The 18886-nt window shown below is 57.5% G+C and overlaps 1 protein-coding gene across 5 annotated transcripts in view; it reads left to right on the top strand.

The window, feature by feature from the left end:
* Window positions 1-18886, top strand: part of TNRC18 (trinucleotide repeat containing 18) — a 118763-nt gene that overhangs the window by 30947 nt on the left and 68930 nt on the right. For all 5 annotated transcript variants that reach the window (XM_058442427.1, XM_058442418.1, XM_058442422.1 and 2 more), the window contains exons 3-8: window positions 1935-2078; window positions 3204-4868; window positions 15327-15429; window positions 15776-15981; window positions 16358-16504; window positions 17126-17316. In XM_058442427.1, the coding sequence (XP_058298410.1) occupies window positions 1935-2078; window positions 3204-4868; window positions 15327-15429; window positions 15776-15981; window positions 16358-16504; window positions 17126-17316 (2456 nt within the window). The remainder of the gene's footprint in view (window positions 1-1934; window positions 2079-3203; window positions 4869-15326; window positions 15430-15775; window positions 15982-16357; window positions 16505-17125; window positions 17317-18886) is intronic.

Raw genomic sequence — 18886 nt, 5'->3', positions numbered from 1 at the left:
ACGTGATGCCTGGGTGGGAGTGCTGTTTTTGTTGTTGGTGGTTGTATTTTATTTATTTATTTATTTTTTGAAACGGAGTCTTGCTCTGTCGCCCAGGCTGGAGTATAGTGGCACGATCTTGGCTCACCGCAACCTCTGCCTCCCGGGTTCAAGCGATTCTCCTGCCTCAGCCTCCTGAGTAGCTGGGATTACAGGCGTGCGCCACCACGCCTGGCTAATTTTTGTATTTTTAGTAGAGACGGGGCTTCACCATGTTGGTCAGGCTGGTCTGGAACTCCTGACCTCGTGATCCACCCAACTCGGCCTCCCAGAGTGCTGGGATTATAGGCATGAGCGACTGCACCGGCTGAGAGTGCAGTTTGAATGATTGGATGAGAGAACAGGGATCGGGTAGCCCTTTTGTTTGTGGGTGCTGTCCATGGCATGATTGACAAGGCAGTGCTGGAGAGAAGACATTGGCCCAGTGGGCCAGGGACAGGTCCTGCATCCCTGGCCTCAGCAGGGGCAGCTGGGTATGGGGTACCTGAGTCCCTGAGAGATCTCTTAACAGGCCTGGGATCCCATAGGACTCTGGGCTCAGGCAGAGAATCAGGACCCTTACCCAACATCCTAGCACCTGCCTGCCTCTTAGGGCTGCCATTCTGTGTGCCCTTTATAAAAAAAAAAACAAAAAAAAACAAAAAAAAAACTATTAAAATTTTTTTTTTTTAATAGAGATGGGGTCTCACTATGTTTCCCAGGCTGGTCTCAAACTCCTGGGCTCAAGCAATCCTCCCCCATCGGCCTCCCAGAGCGCTGGGATGAAAGGTGCGAGCCACTATGCCTGGCCTCTGTGTGCTGTCTTAGGTGACTGCTCCTCTCTCCATGGCTACCCCTTCCTTCTTTGTCCTGCAAGGCCCCAATTCTGTTTATTTTTATTTTCAAAAAATTCTGAGCCGGATGTGGTGGCTCACACCTGTAATCCCAGCACTTTGGGAGGCTGAGGTGGGTGGATCACTTGAGGTCAGGAGTTTGAGACCAGCCTGATCAACATGGTGAAACCCCATCTCTACTAAAAATATAAAAATAAGCCGGGTGTGGTAGCAGGCGCCTGTAATCCCAGCTCCTTGGGAGGCTGTGGCAGGAGGATCTCTTGAACTCAGGAGGCGGAGGTTGCAGTGAACCGAGATCCTGCCGCTGCACTCCAGCCTGGGCCACAGAGTAAGACTCTGTCTCAAAAAAAAAAAATAATAATAATAATAATTTCTGAATAGTTGAAGTCAGCAGGTCCTGATGCTGGTGCTGGGCATTGCTGGTAGTAGGGGGGCGCTTTGGGGAGGTAGGGAAGATCCTTGGTGGGAGGAATTCCTTCCTGGCAGCTCCTGCCTGGAAGACCCAGCAGCTGAAGATGCTAGGTCCACTGAGGTTCAGAGAAGGCAAGTGACCAGCTTGGGGTCACACAGCAGAGAAAGGGCCCGTGTTAGGCTGAGGTTAAGAGTCCTGGCTGCAGGGTTCGATGGCCTCGGTCCAAAGCCAGGCAGCTCTGCTGTATCGTCTTGGGCAAGTGGCCTGGTCTGAGTTTTCTCGTCTTTAAAGTGAGGACATTAAGTCTCTTCCTTATAGGTTGTTTTTGAGATTTAAATGAGGATGACAGTGGCAAAGCTCTCGGTCGTGTTTGGTAGGCTGTTATCAGGCCCTGCTAGTTGGATCCATTCTGATCCTCTTTCTGGGGGTACTGGAGACCCCAGTCCCCCGTGAGGGCTGTCTGGGCCTGGAGAGAGACCCAGGGTTGGGGAGCAGGGGAATGCATTGCCCTGAGGAGCTGCTGTTAAACCTCGAGGCGCCCTGCACCAGTGGTCAGCTGCCAAAATAGTTTATTTCCAGGAGCTGGAAGGAAGCTCCTCGTGGGCAGCACATATTGGCCCGGCCCAGCTTTTCTCTTTTCTCTGTTACAGGCTTCTCCCACCTGCCCAGCGGCCTGTACCCATCCTACCTCCACCTGAACCACCTGGAGCCCCCCAGCAGTGGGAGCCCCCTCCTCAGCCAGCTGGGTCAGCCCAGCATTTTCGATACCCAGAAAGGTCAGGGGCCAGGAGGAGGTAAGACTGTGGAGTCCGGGGTGGCGGGTGGCACAGGGGCCTTCTGAGAGGCTACTGGGGCCTTTGGCAGCCTCCAGGTAGCCCCCAGCTCTGTCCAGGATGCTGGCTTTTTTTTTTTTGAGACAGGGTCTCACTGTGTTGCCCAGGCTGGAGTGCAGTGGTGCGATCATAGGTCACTGCAGCCTCAAACTCCCAAATGATGCTGCTGACTCAGCCCCCCAAGTAGCTGAGACTGCAGACGCACCCCACCACACCCAGCTGACTTTTTAACTTTTTGTAGAGGTGGAGTCTTGCTGTGTTGCCCAGGATGGTTTCAAACTCCTGGCCTCAAGCAATCCTCCTACCTCGGCTTCCCAAAGTGCTGGGATTACAGATGTGAGCCATTGTGGCCTAAGATGCTTTTTTGAGACCTGAGTCCCTAAGACCCCCACAGGATCCTTGGGCCCACCCACAGCCCTGGGTGCCTTCTGGTCACACTCTCCTCTTAGGGGCCCTGCTAGGCCTTTTGGGCAGCTCTGAACACAACCCCTGGTCTCTCCTTTTACAGATGAGGAAACAGGCTCGGGAAGGGTAGATTTAAACTTGGTTCTAGGTATTTCCAGAGCCCGCGCTCTCTAGGGCTGGGACACCCATTTCTTCTTGCTCTGGGGGGATGCCCTGCCTTGGTGTGAAACCTGGGGGCTCCCTGCACCAAAACAGTTTAATTTCCAAGAAAAAACACTGGGCCAAGTGTGGCTCACGCCTGTAATCCCAGCACTTTGGGAGGCCGAGGCAGGTGGATCACCTGAGGTCAAGAGTTCGAGACTAGCCTGATGAACATGGTGAAACCCACCTGTATTAAAAATACAATAATTAGCCGTGCGTGGTGCGTGGTGGGGTGCGCCTGTAATCCCAGCTACTCGGGAGGCTGAGGCAGGAGAATCGCTTGAAACCAGGAGGTGAAGGTTGCTCTTGGGCCACTGTACTCCAGCCTGGGCGACAAGAGCGAGACTCTGTCTCAAAAAATAAAAACCAAAACACTGGGGGAGGCATGGGTTGGTCCCGCCCCCTCTCAGGGGTCCCCCTCCGCCCAGGCAGGGGTGGGAGGTGACGCTCGCTCACTGCCTGCTGTTCCCTTCTCCGTAGACGGTTTCTACCTGCCCACCGCGGGGGCTCCGGGCTCCCTGCACTCTCACGCACCCTCGGCCCGGACCCCTGGCGGCGGCCACTTCTCGGGCGCCCCGGCCAAAGGCTCGTCGTCGCGGGACGGTCCAGCCAAGGAGCGGGCGGGCCGCGGCGCGGAGCCGCCTCTGCTGTTCGGCAAGAAGGACCCGCGCGCCAGGGGCGAGGAGGCCTCGGGGCCACGGGGCGTGGTGGACCTGACCCAGGAGGCGCGCGCCGAGGGCCGCCAGGACCGGGGGCCCCCGCGCCTGGCTGAGCGCCTGTCGCCCTTCCTGGCTGAGTCCAAGACCAAGAATGCGGCGCTGCAGCCGTCGGTACTGACCATGTGCAACGGCGGCGCCGGGGACGCGGGGCTGCCCGCGCTGGTGGCCGAAGCGGGGCGCGGGGGCGCCAAGGAGGCTGCCCGGCAGGACGAGGGCGCGCGGCTGCTGCGGCGCACGGAAACCCTGCTGCCCGGGCCGCGCCCCTGCCCCTCACCGCTGCCCCCGCCGTCCGCGCCCCCCAAGGGGCCTCCCACACTCCCCGCGGCCACCCCAGCCGGCGTCTACACCGTCTTCCGCGAGCAGGGCCGCGAGCACCGCGTGGTGGCGCCCACCTTCGTGCCTTCCGTGGAGGCCTTCGACGAACGCCCGGGGCCCATCCAGATCGCGTCCCAGGCGCGCGATGCCCGGGCCCGCGAGCGCGAGGCTGGGAGGCCAGGGGTCCTGCAGGCGCCCCCCGGCTCCCCGCGGCCTCTGGACCGGCCTGAGGGCCTGCGCGAGAAGAACTCAGTCATCCGCTCGCTCAAGCGGCCGCCCCCCGCAGATGCCCCCACGGTGCGGGCCGCACGCGCCTCCCCGGACCCCCGCGCCTACTTGCCTGCCAAGGAGCTGCTCAAGCCCGAGGCGGACCCGAGGCCCTGCGAGCGTGCGCCCCGCGGCCCAGCCGGTCCTGCAGCCCAACAGGCCGCCAAGCTCTTCGGCCTGGAGCCCGGGCGCCCCCCGCCCACCGGCCCTGACCATAAATGGAAACCCTTCGAGCTGGGCAACTTCGCCACCACGCAGATGGCCGTGCTGGCCGCGCAGCACCACCACAGCCGCGCCGAAGAGGAGGCCGCCGTGGTCGCTGCCTCCTCCTCCAAGAAGGCCTACCTGGACCCTGGGGCTGTGCTGCCCCGCTCAGCGGCCACCTGCGGCCGGCCCGTCGCTGACATGCACTCTGCAGCCCACGGGCCTGGAGAGGCCTCGGCCATGCAGAGCCTTATAAAGTACAGTGGCAGCTTTGCCCGGGAGGCCGTGGCCGTGCGCCCTGGTGGCTGTGGCAAGAAGAGCCCCTTTGGAGGTTTGGGCACCATGAAACCCGAGCCTGCGCCCACGTCTGCGGGTGCCTCCCGAGCCCAGGCCCGACTCCCACACTCCGGAGGCCCTGCAGCGGGCGGCGGCCGGCAGCTGAAGCGGGACCCCGAGAGGCCTGAGAGCGCCAAGGCTTTCGGGCGCGAGGGCTCTGGTGCCCAGGGTGAGGCAGAAGTGCGACACCCGCCTGTGGGCATTGCAGTGGCTGTGGCCCGGCAGAAGGACAGTGGCGGCAGTGGCCGGCTGGGGCCTGGGCTAGCAGACCAGGAGCGCTCTCTGTCGCTGAGTAACGTCAAAGGTAGGTCCTGGGTCCTACCCCAGCCCCTTCCTTTCCTTGTTCTATATCACCCCGACATTCCATTTCTCCCTGTCTCCCTTCCCACCTTCCCTGGCACACCGTCACCTCTCCCTGTCTTCCAAGCACCGTTTGTCCTTTCTCTCATTTGTGGGCTGTGGCCGCTCTTGGAAGTTTATTGCTTTTTCCATTGTACACATAGAAAAATGTGTAAAACGCAGAAAAAGAGAACAAAGAAAAAGGACCATTATGTTTTCCCAATACCTGAGTCCTTCTGAGTCTTCTCCTGAATTCATTTTACTGTGCAATATGCTTCTACCTGCAGAGCCGCTGGTGCGGGTAGGATCTTGGGGCTCTGTGCCGTTTCCCGTATATTACCGTGTAGGCCCTTTCCCTCTGCTATTGCTAAGTCTTTATAAGTATCATTTTTTTAATGGCCTTGAATGTTCTGTTGAGAGCATGTACCATGGTTCAGTTTCCCACTCCCTTGGTGGGCGTTTTAGTTTGTTCCTTCTCCGATGTTTTGTGTTCAGAACGTTGCTTTCAGTCTTCGTGTGCATTGCACCTTCGTGATATTTTTAGTCATTTCCAGAGAATAGATGGTCTTGAGAATAGACAAATATCAAACCTTCAATTTGAAGTCATCAAGGCACCTAACTGTTCCTTACCTATTCCAGTGTCCTCGGTACCTAGCCAGCCTGGACTCTGTCGTGTAGTAGGTGTTTGATGGATGAGTGAATTAGTGTTTGAGGAACAGACAGAAACTGGGGTTCCAACATCCTCACGATCTTGATACTCAGTACTTGAGTGACGTTTTAGGTAGGTAGAGAGTTTACGTGCCTGTAAGTGGTTTATGAGTCTCTGTTATATTTTGGATGCTTTAGAATTGTTTTATTTATTTATTTATTTTTGAAACGGAGTTTCGCTCTTGTTGCTCAGGCTGGAGTCTAATGGCACGATCTGAGCTCACGGCAACTTCCGCCTCCCAAGTTCAAGTGATTCTCCTGGCCCAGCCTCCAGAGTAGCTGGGATTACAGACATGCGCCACCATGCTCGGCTAATTTTGTATTTTTAGTAGAGACAGGGTTTCTCCAAGTTGGTCAGGCTGGTCTCGAACTCCTGACCTCAGGTGATCTGCCTGCCTTAGCCTCCCAAAGTGCTGGGATTACAGGCATGAGCCACTGCGCCCGGCCTGTTTTATTTATTTTTTAGTTTATAAATTATTATTTTGTTTTAGAGATAGGGTCTTGCTCTGTCACCCAGGCTGGAGTGCAGTGTTGCAATCATAGCTTACTGTAGCCTTGACCTCCTGGGCTCAAGTGATCCTCCCACCTCAGCCTTCCAAGTAGCTGGGACCACAGGTATGTGCCACCACGCCCGACTAATTTTTTCTTTTTTCTTTTGGAGACAGAGTCTTGCATTTTGCCCACACTGGAGTACAGTGGTGCCATCTTGACTCACTGCAACCTCTGCCTCCTGGGTTCAAGTGATTCTGCCTCAGTCTCCCCAGTAGCTGGGATTACAGGCGTGCATCACCACGCCTGGCTAATTTTTGTATTTTTAGTAGAGATGGGGTTTTGCCATGTTGGCCAGGCTGGTCTCAAACTCCTGACCTCAGATGATCCGCCTGCCTTGGCCTCCCAAAGTACTGAGATTACAGATGCGAGCCACCGGGCCCAGCCAGTTTTTTCATTTTTTTGTAGAGATGGGGTCTTCCTGTGTTGCCCAGGCTGGTCTCGAACTGCTGTCCTCAAGTGTTCCTGCTCTGGCCTCCCAAAGTGCTGGGTTTACAGGGTTGCGCCACTGTGCCTGGCCACAACTCTGTTTTTTTTTTTTTTTGTTTAAAACTGTTGGAGCCAGGCAGGCCTGGGTGGCAGAATGAAACCCTGTCTCAGGAAAAAATAAAATTAAAATTAAAAAAATAAGAAGGTTGATAATTTCAGTAGGGGAGGATGGTGCATTTCTGTAAGTTCTGAGCATTTCTGCAGAGCTTGGCTGGCTGTTGAATTTCCTGTGTCCCTTGTCTAGTTTGCTGTTGGGGTTCCTCCTGGGATTTGGGGGAGTTCACATCTGAGGTGTGTTTGTTGGAACTCCTGACTTGGTCTGTCCAGAAGGCAGCCCACTGTTGAGCCAATAGTCCCACCTGCGCGGTTCGGGACTGAGGCCGTGTTTAGCCTGCGTGGTGTGGGGTCGCAGGCTGGGGTAAGGGCCAGGGAAGCGACTTCCGGCTGTTCCTAGCTCGTGGGACTTCTTGACAGTCAGCCTCTGCCCCCAGCTCCCAGCCTACGTCCCATGCTCACCTGCTGGGAGCTCACACCTGTCCCGTGGTCTGGGTCCTTGTTTGTGGCACCCACAGGGCTCCCTTCCCTGCATGTCCCAGACTCTACTGCAGGCTGCGTAGGCATCTTGGGTGCCCATCTTCTGGGGCTCCATCCTTCCCCGGCCTGGCCTTCTGAGCCTACCTGGGCTTGGGCCTTGGTCCATGGCGAGTGGCATGGCTGGGTCCCGTCACCGCCACCTCCTACTTCCACTGTCTCAACCTTCTTTTCCGAGACAGCCCAGTAGGGCACAGGCCACCCTCGTCACACCAGCCCCACCTCCCCAATGTTTGTGTACACCATGGCTGCAGAGGACCCTGTAGATGCCCCTCTGTGTTCCCCTCCCAGAGTCCACCCAACCCTCTACTCTGAGGATGGGGGTCTGGGCCTCTCTGGCTGAATCTCCTACCTGTGTCACTTTTTTTTTTTTTTTTTTTTGAGATAGAATCTCGCTCTGTCACCCAGGCTGGAGTGCAGTGGCACAATCTTAGCTCACTGCAACCTCTGCATCCTGGGTTCAAGCGATTCTCCCGCCTCAGCCTCCCGAGTAGCTGGGACTACAGGCGCGCGCCATCACGCCCGGCTAATTTTTGTATTTTTTAGTAGAGACAGGGTTTCACCATATTGGCCAGGCTGGTCTGAAACTCCTGACCTCAAGTGATCCACCCGCTTCAGCCTCCCAAAATGCTGGGATTACAGGTACCGCATCTGGCTTTTTTTTTTTCTTTTCTTTTTTTTTTTTTTTTTTGAGACAGAGTTTTGCTCTGTTGCCCAGGCTGAAGTGCGATGGCATGATCTTGGCTCACTGCAACCTCCGCCTCCTGGGTTCAGGTGATTCTCCTGCCTCAGCCTCCCGAGTAGCTGGGGTCAGAAGCGCCCGCCACTATGCCCAGCTAATTTTGTATTTTTTTTAGTAGAGATGGCGTTTCACTGTGTTGGTCAGGCTGCTCTCGAACTCCTGATCTCAAGTGATCTGCCCCACTTGGCCTCCTGAAGTGCTGGGATTACAGGCATGAGCCACCGCACCCAGCCAGCTGTGTCACTTTCCCACCACCCTGATGCCTGCCCCAGCCGGTCCTGGGTATCTGGTGCTGGACCTCCCGCCTGCAGCGCCCTCCCACTTCCTGCACGGCCACGTCTCCCCATCTTCTGTGCCTTCACCTCCCTGTGGAGCCGCCTTGGACTGGGCCTGTCTCTGGCCGAGCTCCAGATGCTCCTGCCTTCCGGGGACGGCCCTGAAGTCTTTGGATTTTGAGTTGGGAGGTGGGGCTCTGTCAGGCTTGTCTTGGAATTCTCTTCATCCAGCCGGGCTGGCTCAGGGTGAGCGATGCTCAATGAGTGTTTGTTGACCGACTGAATGAACACCCCGCTCTGTGCGGAGCTCCTGGGAGCCAGGGAAGCCCCGCTACACTCTGACTCTGAGGCTTTGCATGAGAACCTGCCTTATTCTGGGACAGAAGGAGGGAGGGGCCAACAGCCCTTGGATTGGTGGTGGCTAGCTTGGTGATGGAAAAGGTCTCCTGCTCAGAGGTTTGGGGCTGTGGCCCCCTGGGAGGCAGGAGATCTCTTTGAGCCTTTCTCTGGAAGGATCCTCCTGTCACATGGGATGGCACCTTTGTTGGGGCTCATGGTCACTGGAGTCCATCTGAGATCCCAGAGTACCTGTCTGTGCCCAAGAGGCTGTGAGTGTGTATGTGTGGGGCCGGGGGGGACATGTGAATGTGAAGGAGGGAGGGAGGGTGTGCCAGAGGTTTGGGATGAGATATTTGGGGATTTATCCGAAGCTGCCCTTCTCTGTTGGTGCTGATGTTTGAAAAGTAGATGACTGGTTGGGGGCCGGGCATGGTGGCTCATGCCTGTAATTCCAGCACTTCAGAAGGCCGATGTAGGAGAATCACTTGAGCTTAGGAGTTTGAGGCCAGCCTGGGCAACCTAGCAAGACCTTGTTTCTACAGAAAATAAAAATAGGCCGGACATGGCGGCTCACGCCTGTAATCCCAGCACTTTGGGAGACCGAGGCGGGTGGATCACCCGAGGTCAGGAGTTTGAGATCAGCCTGGTTAATGTGGTAAAACCCCGTCTCTACTAACTAAAAATAGAAAATTAGCCAAGCGTGGTGGCACATACCTGTAATCCCAGCTACTTGAGAGGCTGAGGCAGGAGAATGGCTTGAACCCGGGAGGAGGAGGTTGTAGTTAGCTGAGATCGTGCCATTGCACTCCAGCCTGGGCAACAGAGCAAAACTCCATCTCAAAAAATAAAAAAATAAAAAAAAAATCATCGGGGCGTGCTGGTGTGCCCGTAGTCCCAGCTACTGAAGAGGCTGAAGTGGGAGGATGGTTTGAGCCCGGGAGGTCAAGGCTGCATTGAACTGTGATTGCACCACTGCACTCCAGTCTGGGCAACAGAGTGAGACCCCGTCTCTAAAAGAACCAAAAAGTAGGTGGCTGGATTCTTTCTCTCCTTAAAAAAAAACCCCATAAGAACTGGTCATTTGTTTCTGGGCAGTCCAGCCTGAGTGCTGAGCAACTTTGAAAGGAGGAAGGAGAAAGACGCCCTGGGATGCCTGTGTCTGGGCAGTTCCCCCGCTGAGGACAGTCAGGTTGTCACCCCGGTCTCCTGGCGTCTCGCCCCAGTCTCTTGCTTTTTGGAGCGAGCCCTCTGCCTCTGTCAGTGGGTTTAAGTCCAGGCTCTGCCCTTTGTAGCTACGTAACCTTGAACAAGAGCCTCGAGCCCTCTGGGCTCTTGGGGCAGCTCATCTGCTTGATGCTGGGTAGGCTGATGAGCACGTAGTAGGTGCGTTATAAACGCCTCTCGTCTGCTCATATTCAGGCCTTAGGGTCTTAGAATGCGCCTGCCTGTGCAGGGGAGCCCTGGGTCCTCCTGTTCTCACATAGGATCTAGGTCTGGCCTTGGGGCCTTGGACCTTGAGATGGGTGAAGGACAGGCATTACCTACATTTGTGAGCCCCACGCAGTCAGAGCCCCCATGCCTGAGAAGCCAAGAACGATAAGGGGCATCCTTGCCAGATGCGGCGGCTCATGCCTGTAATCCCAGCTCTTTGGGAGGCCAAGGTGGGCAGATGGCTTGAGATCAGGAGTTGGGAGACTAGCCTGGGCAACATAGTGAAACCCCGACTCTACAAAAAAAATAAAAATAAATCATCCGAGCATAGTGGTGTGGCACCTGTAGTCCCAGCTACTGGGAGGCTGAAGCAGGGGAGGATCACTTGAGCCCAGCAGGTCGAGGCCGCAGTGAGATCGCACCACTGCGCTCCAACCTGGGTGGCAGAGTCAGATCCTGACCAAAAAAAAAAAAAAAAAAAAAAAAGAAAGCAATCGTTGCCATTGAGCCAGCAGCCCGGATGAACAGACAGCGCCATGAGGTCTCCTGTGAGGGCATGGACTTGTGCAGAGGAGGGGCTGTTACTCTCCCTGTTCAGAGATGGGAAGACTGAGGCCTGCAGGGATGAGGCAAGGCTGAGTGGGGAGCCCTGAGCTGAGCTTTGTCTCCTACCTCTTCACTGGCCCATCACCTCTAGGGTGGGGCCAGTTCTGGGAGAGAGGGGCTGTGGGGATGTCCTCACCTCCAGCATCACAGGGGGCGGCTGGGGGTGCAGAGCTGGGTGTACGCCATGGTGTTGGTGACAAGCCTGCTGGGGCCTCTATCCAGTCACGCCCCCACCCCCCCCACCATCCACTTCCCGGTACCCCTGGAGAGCAACCCTGTGTGGAACTGCTCAGAGAGAGGCCAGGAAGGGGTTGCCATGGGAACAGGGCCTCTGCGTGAGTCTTGGGCTACTAATGGCTGCGACGTGGGGCGCGTGACCTGTGAGTGGAGTCGTTAGCGCCGCAGACTCGGGAGCTTTTGCTGCAGGACACCCTCACTCCACCATGGGCCCTGGGGTGGGGCTGGGCCTCCAGGCGGCCTGCAGATGAGAGGTGGCAGTGATGTGGCTGGAGAGGGCCCTGTGGCACTCCCTGTGTGGGGCCGTGTATGTTGGTGGTCAGCAGGGCCGACTTGGACGCTGATCCCAGCCATGACGCCTCCATGTTAGTTCTTGTGACTTGGGCATGTTTCTTTATCTCCCTGTGCCTCAGTTTCCTCATCTGGAAGATAGGGATGAGGGCTGGGATCTGCCTCCTGGGTTGATGGTGATTGAACGAGTTCATATGTGCAAAGTGGCCTGGGGCCCTGCTGGGCACAGGGACAGCCTTTGTTTATTTATCCACTTTATTTTTTTATTATTATTATTATTTTATTTATTTATTTATGAGATGGAGTCTCACCCTGTCGTCTAGGCCGGAGGGCAGTGACGTGATCTCCGTTCACTGCAATCTCCGCCTCTCAGGTTCAAGCGATTCTCCTGCCTCAGCCTCCTGAGTAGCTGGGATTACAGGCACCTGCCCCCACGCCCAGCTAATTTTTGTATTTTTAGTGGAGACGGGGTTTCACCATGTTAGCCACGCTGGTCTTGAACTCCTGACCTTGGATGGTCTGCCCACCTTGGCCTCCCAAAGTACTGGGATTACAGGTGTGAGCCACTGCACCTGACCTGAGTTTACTTTTCTTTCTTTCAGTCTTTCCCTTCTTTTCTTTCTTTCTCTCTTTTTCTTTTTTTTGGAAACAGGGTCTCTGTCACCCAGATTGGAGTTCAGTGGTGCAGTCATGGCTCACTGCAGCCTCGAGGACACAGACAGTGAATGATCAATAAGCAGAATAGCTGTGTATAATCAAGAGAATGGGATGGAGCAGAGGTGGTCAGGGAGGGCTTCCTGGAGGAAGTGGCACTTGAAGCTGAGCTCTGATGGTGGAGGTCCAGGTGGCGGGAATGGTGTGTGTGTGGCCCAGAGGTGGGGACGGCGACAAGTGTGACATGTGCAGAGAGGGTGGGGCACCCTCGAGAGGCCGGCCAGGTCCCCACTTGGCCCTGTGGGGTGACAGATGGGACCAGGATTAGAGCGGATGGAGGGCCACAGAGTGAGGAGGGTAGAGCAGGGGCCCAGCCACGCGCAGGGGTAGGGGACAGAGGGCTCACTATCTCTTTTCAGAGGCCCACCACATTTGCAGGGAGCAACCTGGGGCCGTGGCCCTTGAGGCCCTGAGGGTGGCAGGTGCTCTGAGATGGGGCTGGCCAGCAGACCGGCCTCTGTGGCAGGTGGCACCCGGGATGGGAAGCCCCTGAGACCATTTGCAGTGACAGCCGGGACAGTCGGGGGGACAGAGGGCTTGGGGTCGAGCCCAGGCTGCACTCTAAGTGCCCGCCTCTTCTGGGGGCACCGGGAAAGCCCTGTGCTCAAAGCTTGTCCCAAACTCCAGGAGGACCCAGGGTGCGTGAGGGTGGCCCCCTCAGGTGGCTGAGCCTCTGGGATTCTGTAAGCTGGGATGGCTGTTTCCCCTGGGAGAAGGAAGCTTGAGCCTCCTCATGAACAGAGACCTCGTGGAGCTGTCTGTTCATCCGGGCAGGGCCCCGTGCAGTCCTGACTGAGGGGTGCCTGGTGGGCTCAGGTTCGGCTTTGATACAGGAGCTACATTGATGTTGGAGGTCCAGGTAGCCCTGGAGGCCCATGTCCAGCCGCCCTTGTCGACATGCCGCTCCCCGTGCCGGGCTGCCCGGCTGTCCCTTCATACCCTTGGTCCTGCAGGCGTCTGGGCCGGCATGGCTGTGCCCCTCTCTGGGTTCTTCTCTTCTGCTTCTGGGACTGTCGGGTTCTCATCTTCCTGCAGGGAAAGGGAGATGCTCTGTGGCCTAGGCTGGAGTATGGTGGTGTAATCACAGCTCACTGCAGTCTCCACCTCCTGGGCTCAAGCCATCCTCTTGCCTCAGCCTCCTAGGTAGCTGGGACCACAGGGGCATGACACTATGCCTAGCTAATTTTTTATGTTTTTGTAGAGATGGGGACTCACCGTGTTGCCCAGGTTGGTCTCAAACTCCTGGGCTCCAGTGATCCTCCCATCTCGGCCTCCCAGAGTGCTGGGATTACAGGCGTGAGCCATTCTGCCGGGTCTGGGGCGCTGCTCATTAGGAGCTCCTGGTATTTGGGGGTGTGGGAAGGGAGAGATGAGAGGAGAAGCTTGATTCCGAGGTTCCTCACCCATTAGGGTCATGGCTGTGGGGCCGCTGTAGACCCCAGCTAGGGCAGCTGGGTGGGGACCTTGTCTCCAGCAGAAGGATAGTGTCTCTGTGCTGGGGGCTGAGCCCCTGACATTGCTGCTGGCGGTGCTGGACTGGGCCCTTGGGGGTGGCTGATGGCCAGGGTCTGCCCACAGTAGCGCTGTGTAGGAGGATCTAGCTCCCAGCCCACCCCTCTTCCTGGAAGCCCTGGGAAGGCTGGCCCGGAGGGGAGTATCAGCCATGCCTCAGCCTGTGCGAATGGCACCCGGGAGCTGACGGGCAGGTTTTCGAGCTGCACACCTGGTGGCCTCTGCCGTGGTGGTGCTCAGCTTCCTCCCATTCCCATGCCCTCACCTGTCCGGTGTGTCCCATCTCTGACTCATGGTGTTAAACACTCAGAGGGGCCAGGGCAGGGTGGCAGGGATGAGGAGGGACTGAGAGGGACAGACGGGGCTCCTGCCACTCCACCACTCCCTGTCCCCTCTCCTCTGTGACCATCCATATGCCAGGCCTGGGACTCAGGGGCTGGTTATGGGGAGGGACAGGGATGGGTGAGCCCGGTAGCATCTCCCACTCTGGGGGCCAAGGCTACCCCCTCCACCCAAGTGGATAATGTTCTTTGGGTTTACTTTTCTATCTTGATTTTTTTTTCTTTAGAGTCTGGGTCTCACTCTGTCACCCAGGCTGGAGTGCAGTGGTGCAATCAGGATAGGGAATCACTGCAGCCTCGACCTCCCCGGCACAAGCGATCCTCCCACCTCAGCCTCCTGAGTAGCTGGGACTACCGGTGCATACCACCATGCCTGCCTAATTTTTGTTTTTTTTTTTTTTTTTTGAGACGGAGTTTCATTCTGTCTGTTTTCCAGGCTGGAGTGCAGTGGTGGAATCTCGGCCCACTGCAACCTCTGCCTCCTAGGTTCAAATGATTCTCCTGCCTCAGCCCCCTGAGTAGCTGGGATCACAGGCGTGCACCACCATGCCAGGCTAATTTTTGTGTTTTTTTTGGTAGAGACGGGGTTTCGCCATGTTGGCCAGGCTGGTCTCGAACTCCTGACCTCAGGTGATCTGCACCACCTTGGCCTCCCAAAGTGCTGGGATTACAGGTGTGACCCACCTCGCCTGGCTAGCCATGTGTATTTAAACTGTCTTGGGACACACAGGCCTGCGTGGTTGGGACCACAGTCTGGCTTCATGTGACCCAGGTCTGGCTAGTTTTTGGGTTGTGTTTTTTTTTCTCCATTTGGACTCTGCCCTGTCCTCGCCAAACCCCCAGCTCAGAATCTGCCTTCCCGTCATTAAAATAGCATTAGTGGCTGGGTGCGGTGACTCACGCCTGTAATCCCAGCACTCTGGGAGGCCGAGGCGGGTGGATCATGAGGTCAGGAGATCGAGACCATCCTGACTAACACGGTGAAACCCCGTCTCTACTAAAAATACAAAAAACTAGCTGGGCGTGGTGGCGGGCGCCTGTAGTTCCAGCTACTCAGGAGGCTGAGGCAGGAGAATGACGTGAACCTGGGAGGCGGAGCTTGCAGTGAGCCAAGATCGTGCCACTGCACTCCAGCCTGGGCGACAGAGCGAGACTCCCTTTCAAAAACAAAATAATAATAATAATAATAATAATAATAATAATAATAATAACAACAACAACAACAAAGTAGCATTAGCAAGTGCACCCGGCCTCACGTTTCATTGTTATGTGATAGGTTTTGTGACATTTTCTTATAATAGCCATGGCTGTTGGTCTAATTATCGCCACAGTTGTCTGTCTAGGGGACATAGACAGGCCTTTTGGATGGGGGATGACAGACGGGATGGATGATTCCTGGCCCTGAGGAACCCCGATTGGGATTTGGGGGAGCTTGTTGTATCATAAGGAAAGGTGTTGGGGTGAAGGCACTGCACAGATGGCTGTGCAGGACGGTCGGGGCTCTGAGGGGCCTAGGGAGGGGTGAGGGCAGTGGGGCCAGTGGGTCTGGGGTAGGCTCGGTGCTGGCTGGGGGCTCACTTCCGCCTGGCCCCCTGCAGGGCACGGCCGAGCAGATGAGGACTGTGTGGACGACCGGGCCAGACACCGGGAGGAACGGCTACTCGGGGCGCGGCTGGACCGGGATCAGGAGAAGCTGCTCAGGTGAGGGCGTCAGGGGAGCCTGAGGGTCTAGGGGGTGTCTGGGAGCCCTTAGGGGTGAGGGGCAGCTGGATGACCCCAGGTGGGCTTGGCCCCTTGACCTCGGATGCTATGGTACTGAGAGTGGGAGCCGCCCTGGTCCTCAGCATCGGGCCAGCCCTGCCCAGGCCAGGTGGCCACACGGCCCCTTCCAGTGAGTGTGGAAGGCCCTGGGAGGCCCTTCAGTTCCGAGCAGTGGTTGTCCTGACTCATGGCCTGGTGGCGAACAGTTCCTTGGGGCAACCCCCCTTCTCCCTCTCGTCCCCTGGGCTGTCCAAGCTGTCGCTGACACCTATGATCCTCCTTTCAGAGAGAGCAAGGAGCTGGCTGACCTGGCCCGCCTGCACCCTACCAGCTGTGCTCCTAACGGCCTGAACCCCAACCTCATGGTGACGGGGGGCCCGGCGCTGGCGGGCTCAGGTCGCTGGTCTGCCGACCCCGCAGCCCATCTGGCCACGCACCCTTGGTTGCCCCGCTCGGGCAGCACATCCATGTGGCTCGCCGGACACCCCTATGGTGAGTGTGGGGTACAGGGACTCTCCCCTTCTCTGCGGGAGGGGTGAGAGGGGGCGGGTGCAGGACAAGAGCTCAGGGCTGGCTCCTGCCTGCCGTTTCCTGGGGGGCCTGGGCCTGGCTCCTGCATTCGTTGGAAGAAGGAATGATAATGGCTTCTGCCTCGTGGGGCCCCTCTGCCATGCCTTTTTGGGGCAGATGCCCAATGCGGGTGGCTCTGGGAGGCTCTTTGTAGCCAGCCAGCACCCCTGTCCCTTGGCTTCCCACTGGAGGCCCCAGGAGGTTCAGGACTTGGGAGGTGGTGCTGGGCTGGGGCTGCCCGAGGATAAACCGCTTGGGGGCCCCCAGCACTGACTCAGGCCTGGGCTTCTCCTCCTAGGCTTGGGCCCCCCATCTCTGCACCAGGGCATGGCCCCTGCATTCCCACCCGGCCTGGGGGGCTCCCTGCCATCAGCCTACCAGTTCGTCAGGGACCCCCAATCGGGCCAGCTGGTGGTCATTCCCAGTGATCACCTGCCTCACTTTGGTAAGTGGACCCTCCATGTGGCCACCATGGGCCAGGCTGGCCATGCCCAGCGAGATGGTCTCTGATGCCAAGGGCTTCCCGCCGAGGGGTGGCGGCCGGCAGATCTGGGGGTTAGGGAGGCGGACCGGGGTTCAGAGAGAACATCTATTGCCAGCATTGTAAAGCCTTGGGGTCCTTGTTGCAATGAGCTCCTGCCCAAAAACTCCATAAAGAGAAGCGAGACAGGCAGCCCTGGGTGGGGGCTGGGATTCCCCCTACCTGGCACCACCGCCCCCCCAGGAATCCACCTCGCAGACCGCTGGGAGGGGTGGGAGAAGGCGTTCCCTAGGTCCTCACAGTGGTCCTCATACATGTCTGCATGCTGACCTGCTCTGGTTGCGAGGCTGTGGGGACATCCCACCCCGGGTGTGGACAGGGCTGTGTTCCCTGGACCTGGGGTGCACACGTGGCCCATGGAGGACAAGACAAGCTTCCTGGCCCCTGGGGAGCAGCCGGTGGCCCCACAGAGCCCAGCTCCGCACTGTGTGGGTGGCCCCTCTCTGGCCTCAGCTTCCGCTCGTAAATGGGCATGGTGGTGCAGCATCAGGCCGCAGGTGCAGCGCACTGTCTCTGTCCCTGCAGCGGAGCTGATGGAGCGGGCCACTGTACCGCCCCTCTGGCCGGCCCTGTACCCGCCGGGCCGCAGCCCCCTGCACCATGCCCAGCAGCTGCAGCTCTTCTCGCAGCAGCACTTCCTGCGGCAGCAGGAGTTCCTGTACCTGCAGCAGCAGGCAGCCCAGGCCTTGGAACTGCAGAGGAGCGCCCAGCTGGTGGTGAGTCGGGGAGGATGAAGCGCAGCTCATCTGGGGGCCCCATGGGTGACGAGGCAGATGAGTCAGCCAGCAGAAACTCCAGACAGTTACAGGGAGGGAGAAAACAGCAGAGGGGCAGGTGGTCAGGGAGGGCTTTTGGAGGAGGCAGCACTGGAACAGAGACCTAGAGCCATCTGTGGAAGAGTTCTCCAGGCAGAGGGAGCTGTGAGCAGAGGTAGATGGAGACTGGCAGGGCAGGGTGCAGGAACGAGGAGGAAACCAAGGCGGAGAGGTGGCCTTGGGGACTGGGGAAGGGTGATTGGACGTTGAAGGAGTCCAGTGGGCTCCCGCTGTTGCCTGAGCCCAGCCTGGCCTCTTCTCTCCAGGTGGCCTCTTCTCTCCAGGTGGCCTCTCGGAGAGGCACAGGGAAGCCTGGCCAGCTGCCTCCTGATGGCATGGTCCCATAAGATAGGGGACAGGAAGGGTCTGCTCTGGAGGAGTCGGCCCAGGTGGTACATAAAGCAAGAAGCTCTCAGAGCCCGAGCCCTGGGTCTGAATCTTAGCCCTGCCAGGCCTGGCTGTGTGCTCATGGGCAAGTGCCTTTACTTCTCTGGGTTTCAAATTTCCTCTCTCAGAAACAGGTGCTAGCGTTGCCTAGTCCTTGGGTTGCTAAATGTGACTGTTTAGTAATCGGGAGAGTGGCCTGTCCTTGGAGCGCTTTGTTCTGGTGTTTTGTTTTTTTTTTTTTTTTTGAGACGGAGTCTCGCTCTGTCGCCCAGGCTAGAGTGCAGTGGCGCAATCTCGGCTCACTGCAAGCTCCGCCTCCCGGGTTCACGCCATTCTCCTGCCTCAGCCTCTCCGAGTAGCTGGGACTACAGGCGCCCGCCACCGCGCCCGGCTAATTTTTTGTATTTTTAGTAGAGACGGGGTTTCACCGTGGTCTCGATCTCCTGACCTCGTGATCCGCCCGCCTCGGCCTCCCAAAGTGCTGGGATTACAAGCGTGAGCCACCGCGCCCGGCCTCTGGTGTTTTTTTGTTTGTTTGTTTTTGTTGTTTTTTTGAGGTGGAGTCTTGCTCTGTCGCCCAGGCTGGAGTGCAATGGCACTATCTCAGGTCACTGCAACCTCCGCCTCCTGGGTTCAAGATTCTCCTGCCTCAGCCTCCCGAGTAGCTGGAATTACAGGCACATGCCGTCATGCATGGCTAACTTTTTTTTCTATTTTTAGTAGAGACGGGGTTTTGCCATGTTGGCCAGGCTGGTATTAAATTCCTGACCTCAGGTGGTCCACCCGCCTTGGCCTCCTAAAGTGCTGGGATTGCAGGCGGGAGCACTGCGCCCGGCCCCCAGTGTGTTTTGTGTATTGCCTGACTGGCCCAGGTAGGCATTGGTGGTCGCAGAGCCGACTCCCTCCCATTTTCTCATAAAAGACATGCCTGGCTTCCTCCTGCCCCCTTTGGGGCATTTTGAGACCCTAAAATGATGATGCAGTGAAGCAGGAAGGTTCAGCAGGTAGTGAGCACACCCAATGCCATCAAGGTGTGGGGCCTCGTGCCCCCATCTGGCCCCCCTTGCCCTGACTGTTAGGGTCC

The sequence above is a fragment of the Hylobates moloch genome, unplaced genomic scaffold (genome assembly GCF_009828535.3).
Source record: "Hylobates moloch isolate HMO894 unplaced genomic scaffold, HMol_V3 SCAFFOLD_1, whole genome shotgun sequence".
Taxonomy (NCBI): domain Eukaryota; kingdom Metazoa; phylum Chordata; class Mammalia; order Primates; family Hylobatidae; genus Hylobates; species Hylobates moloch.
This window is presented reverse-complemented; position numbering and strand designations above follow the sequence as displayed.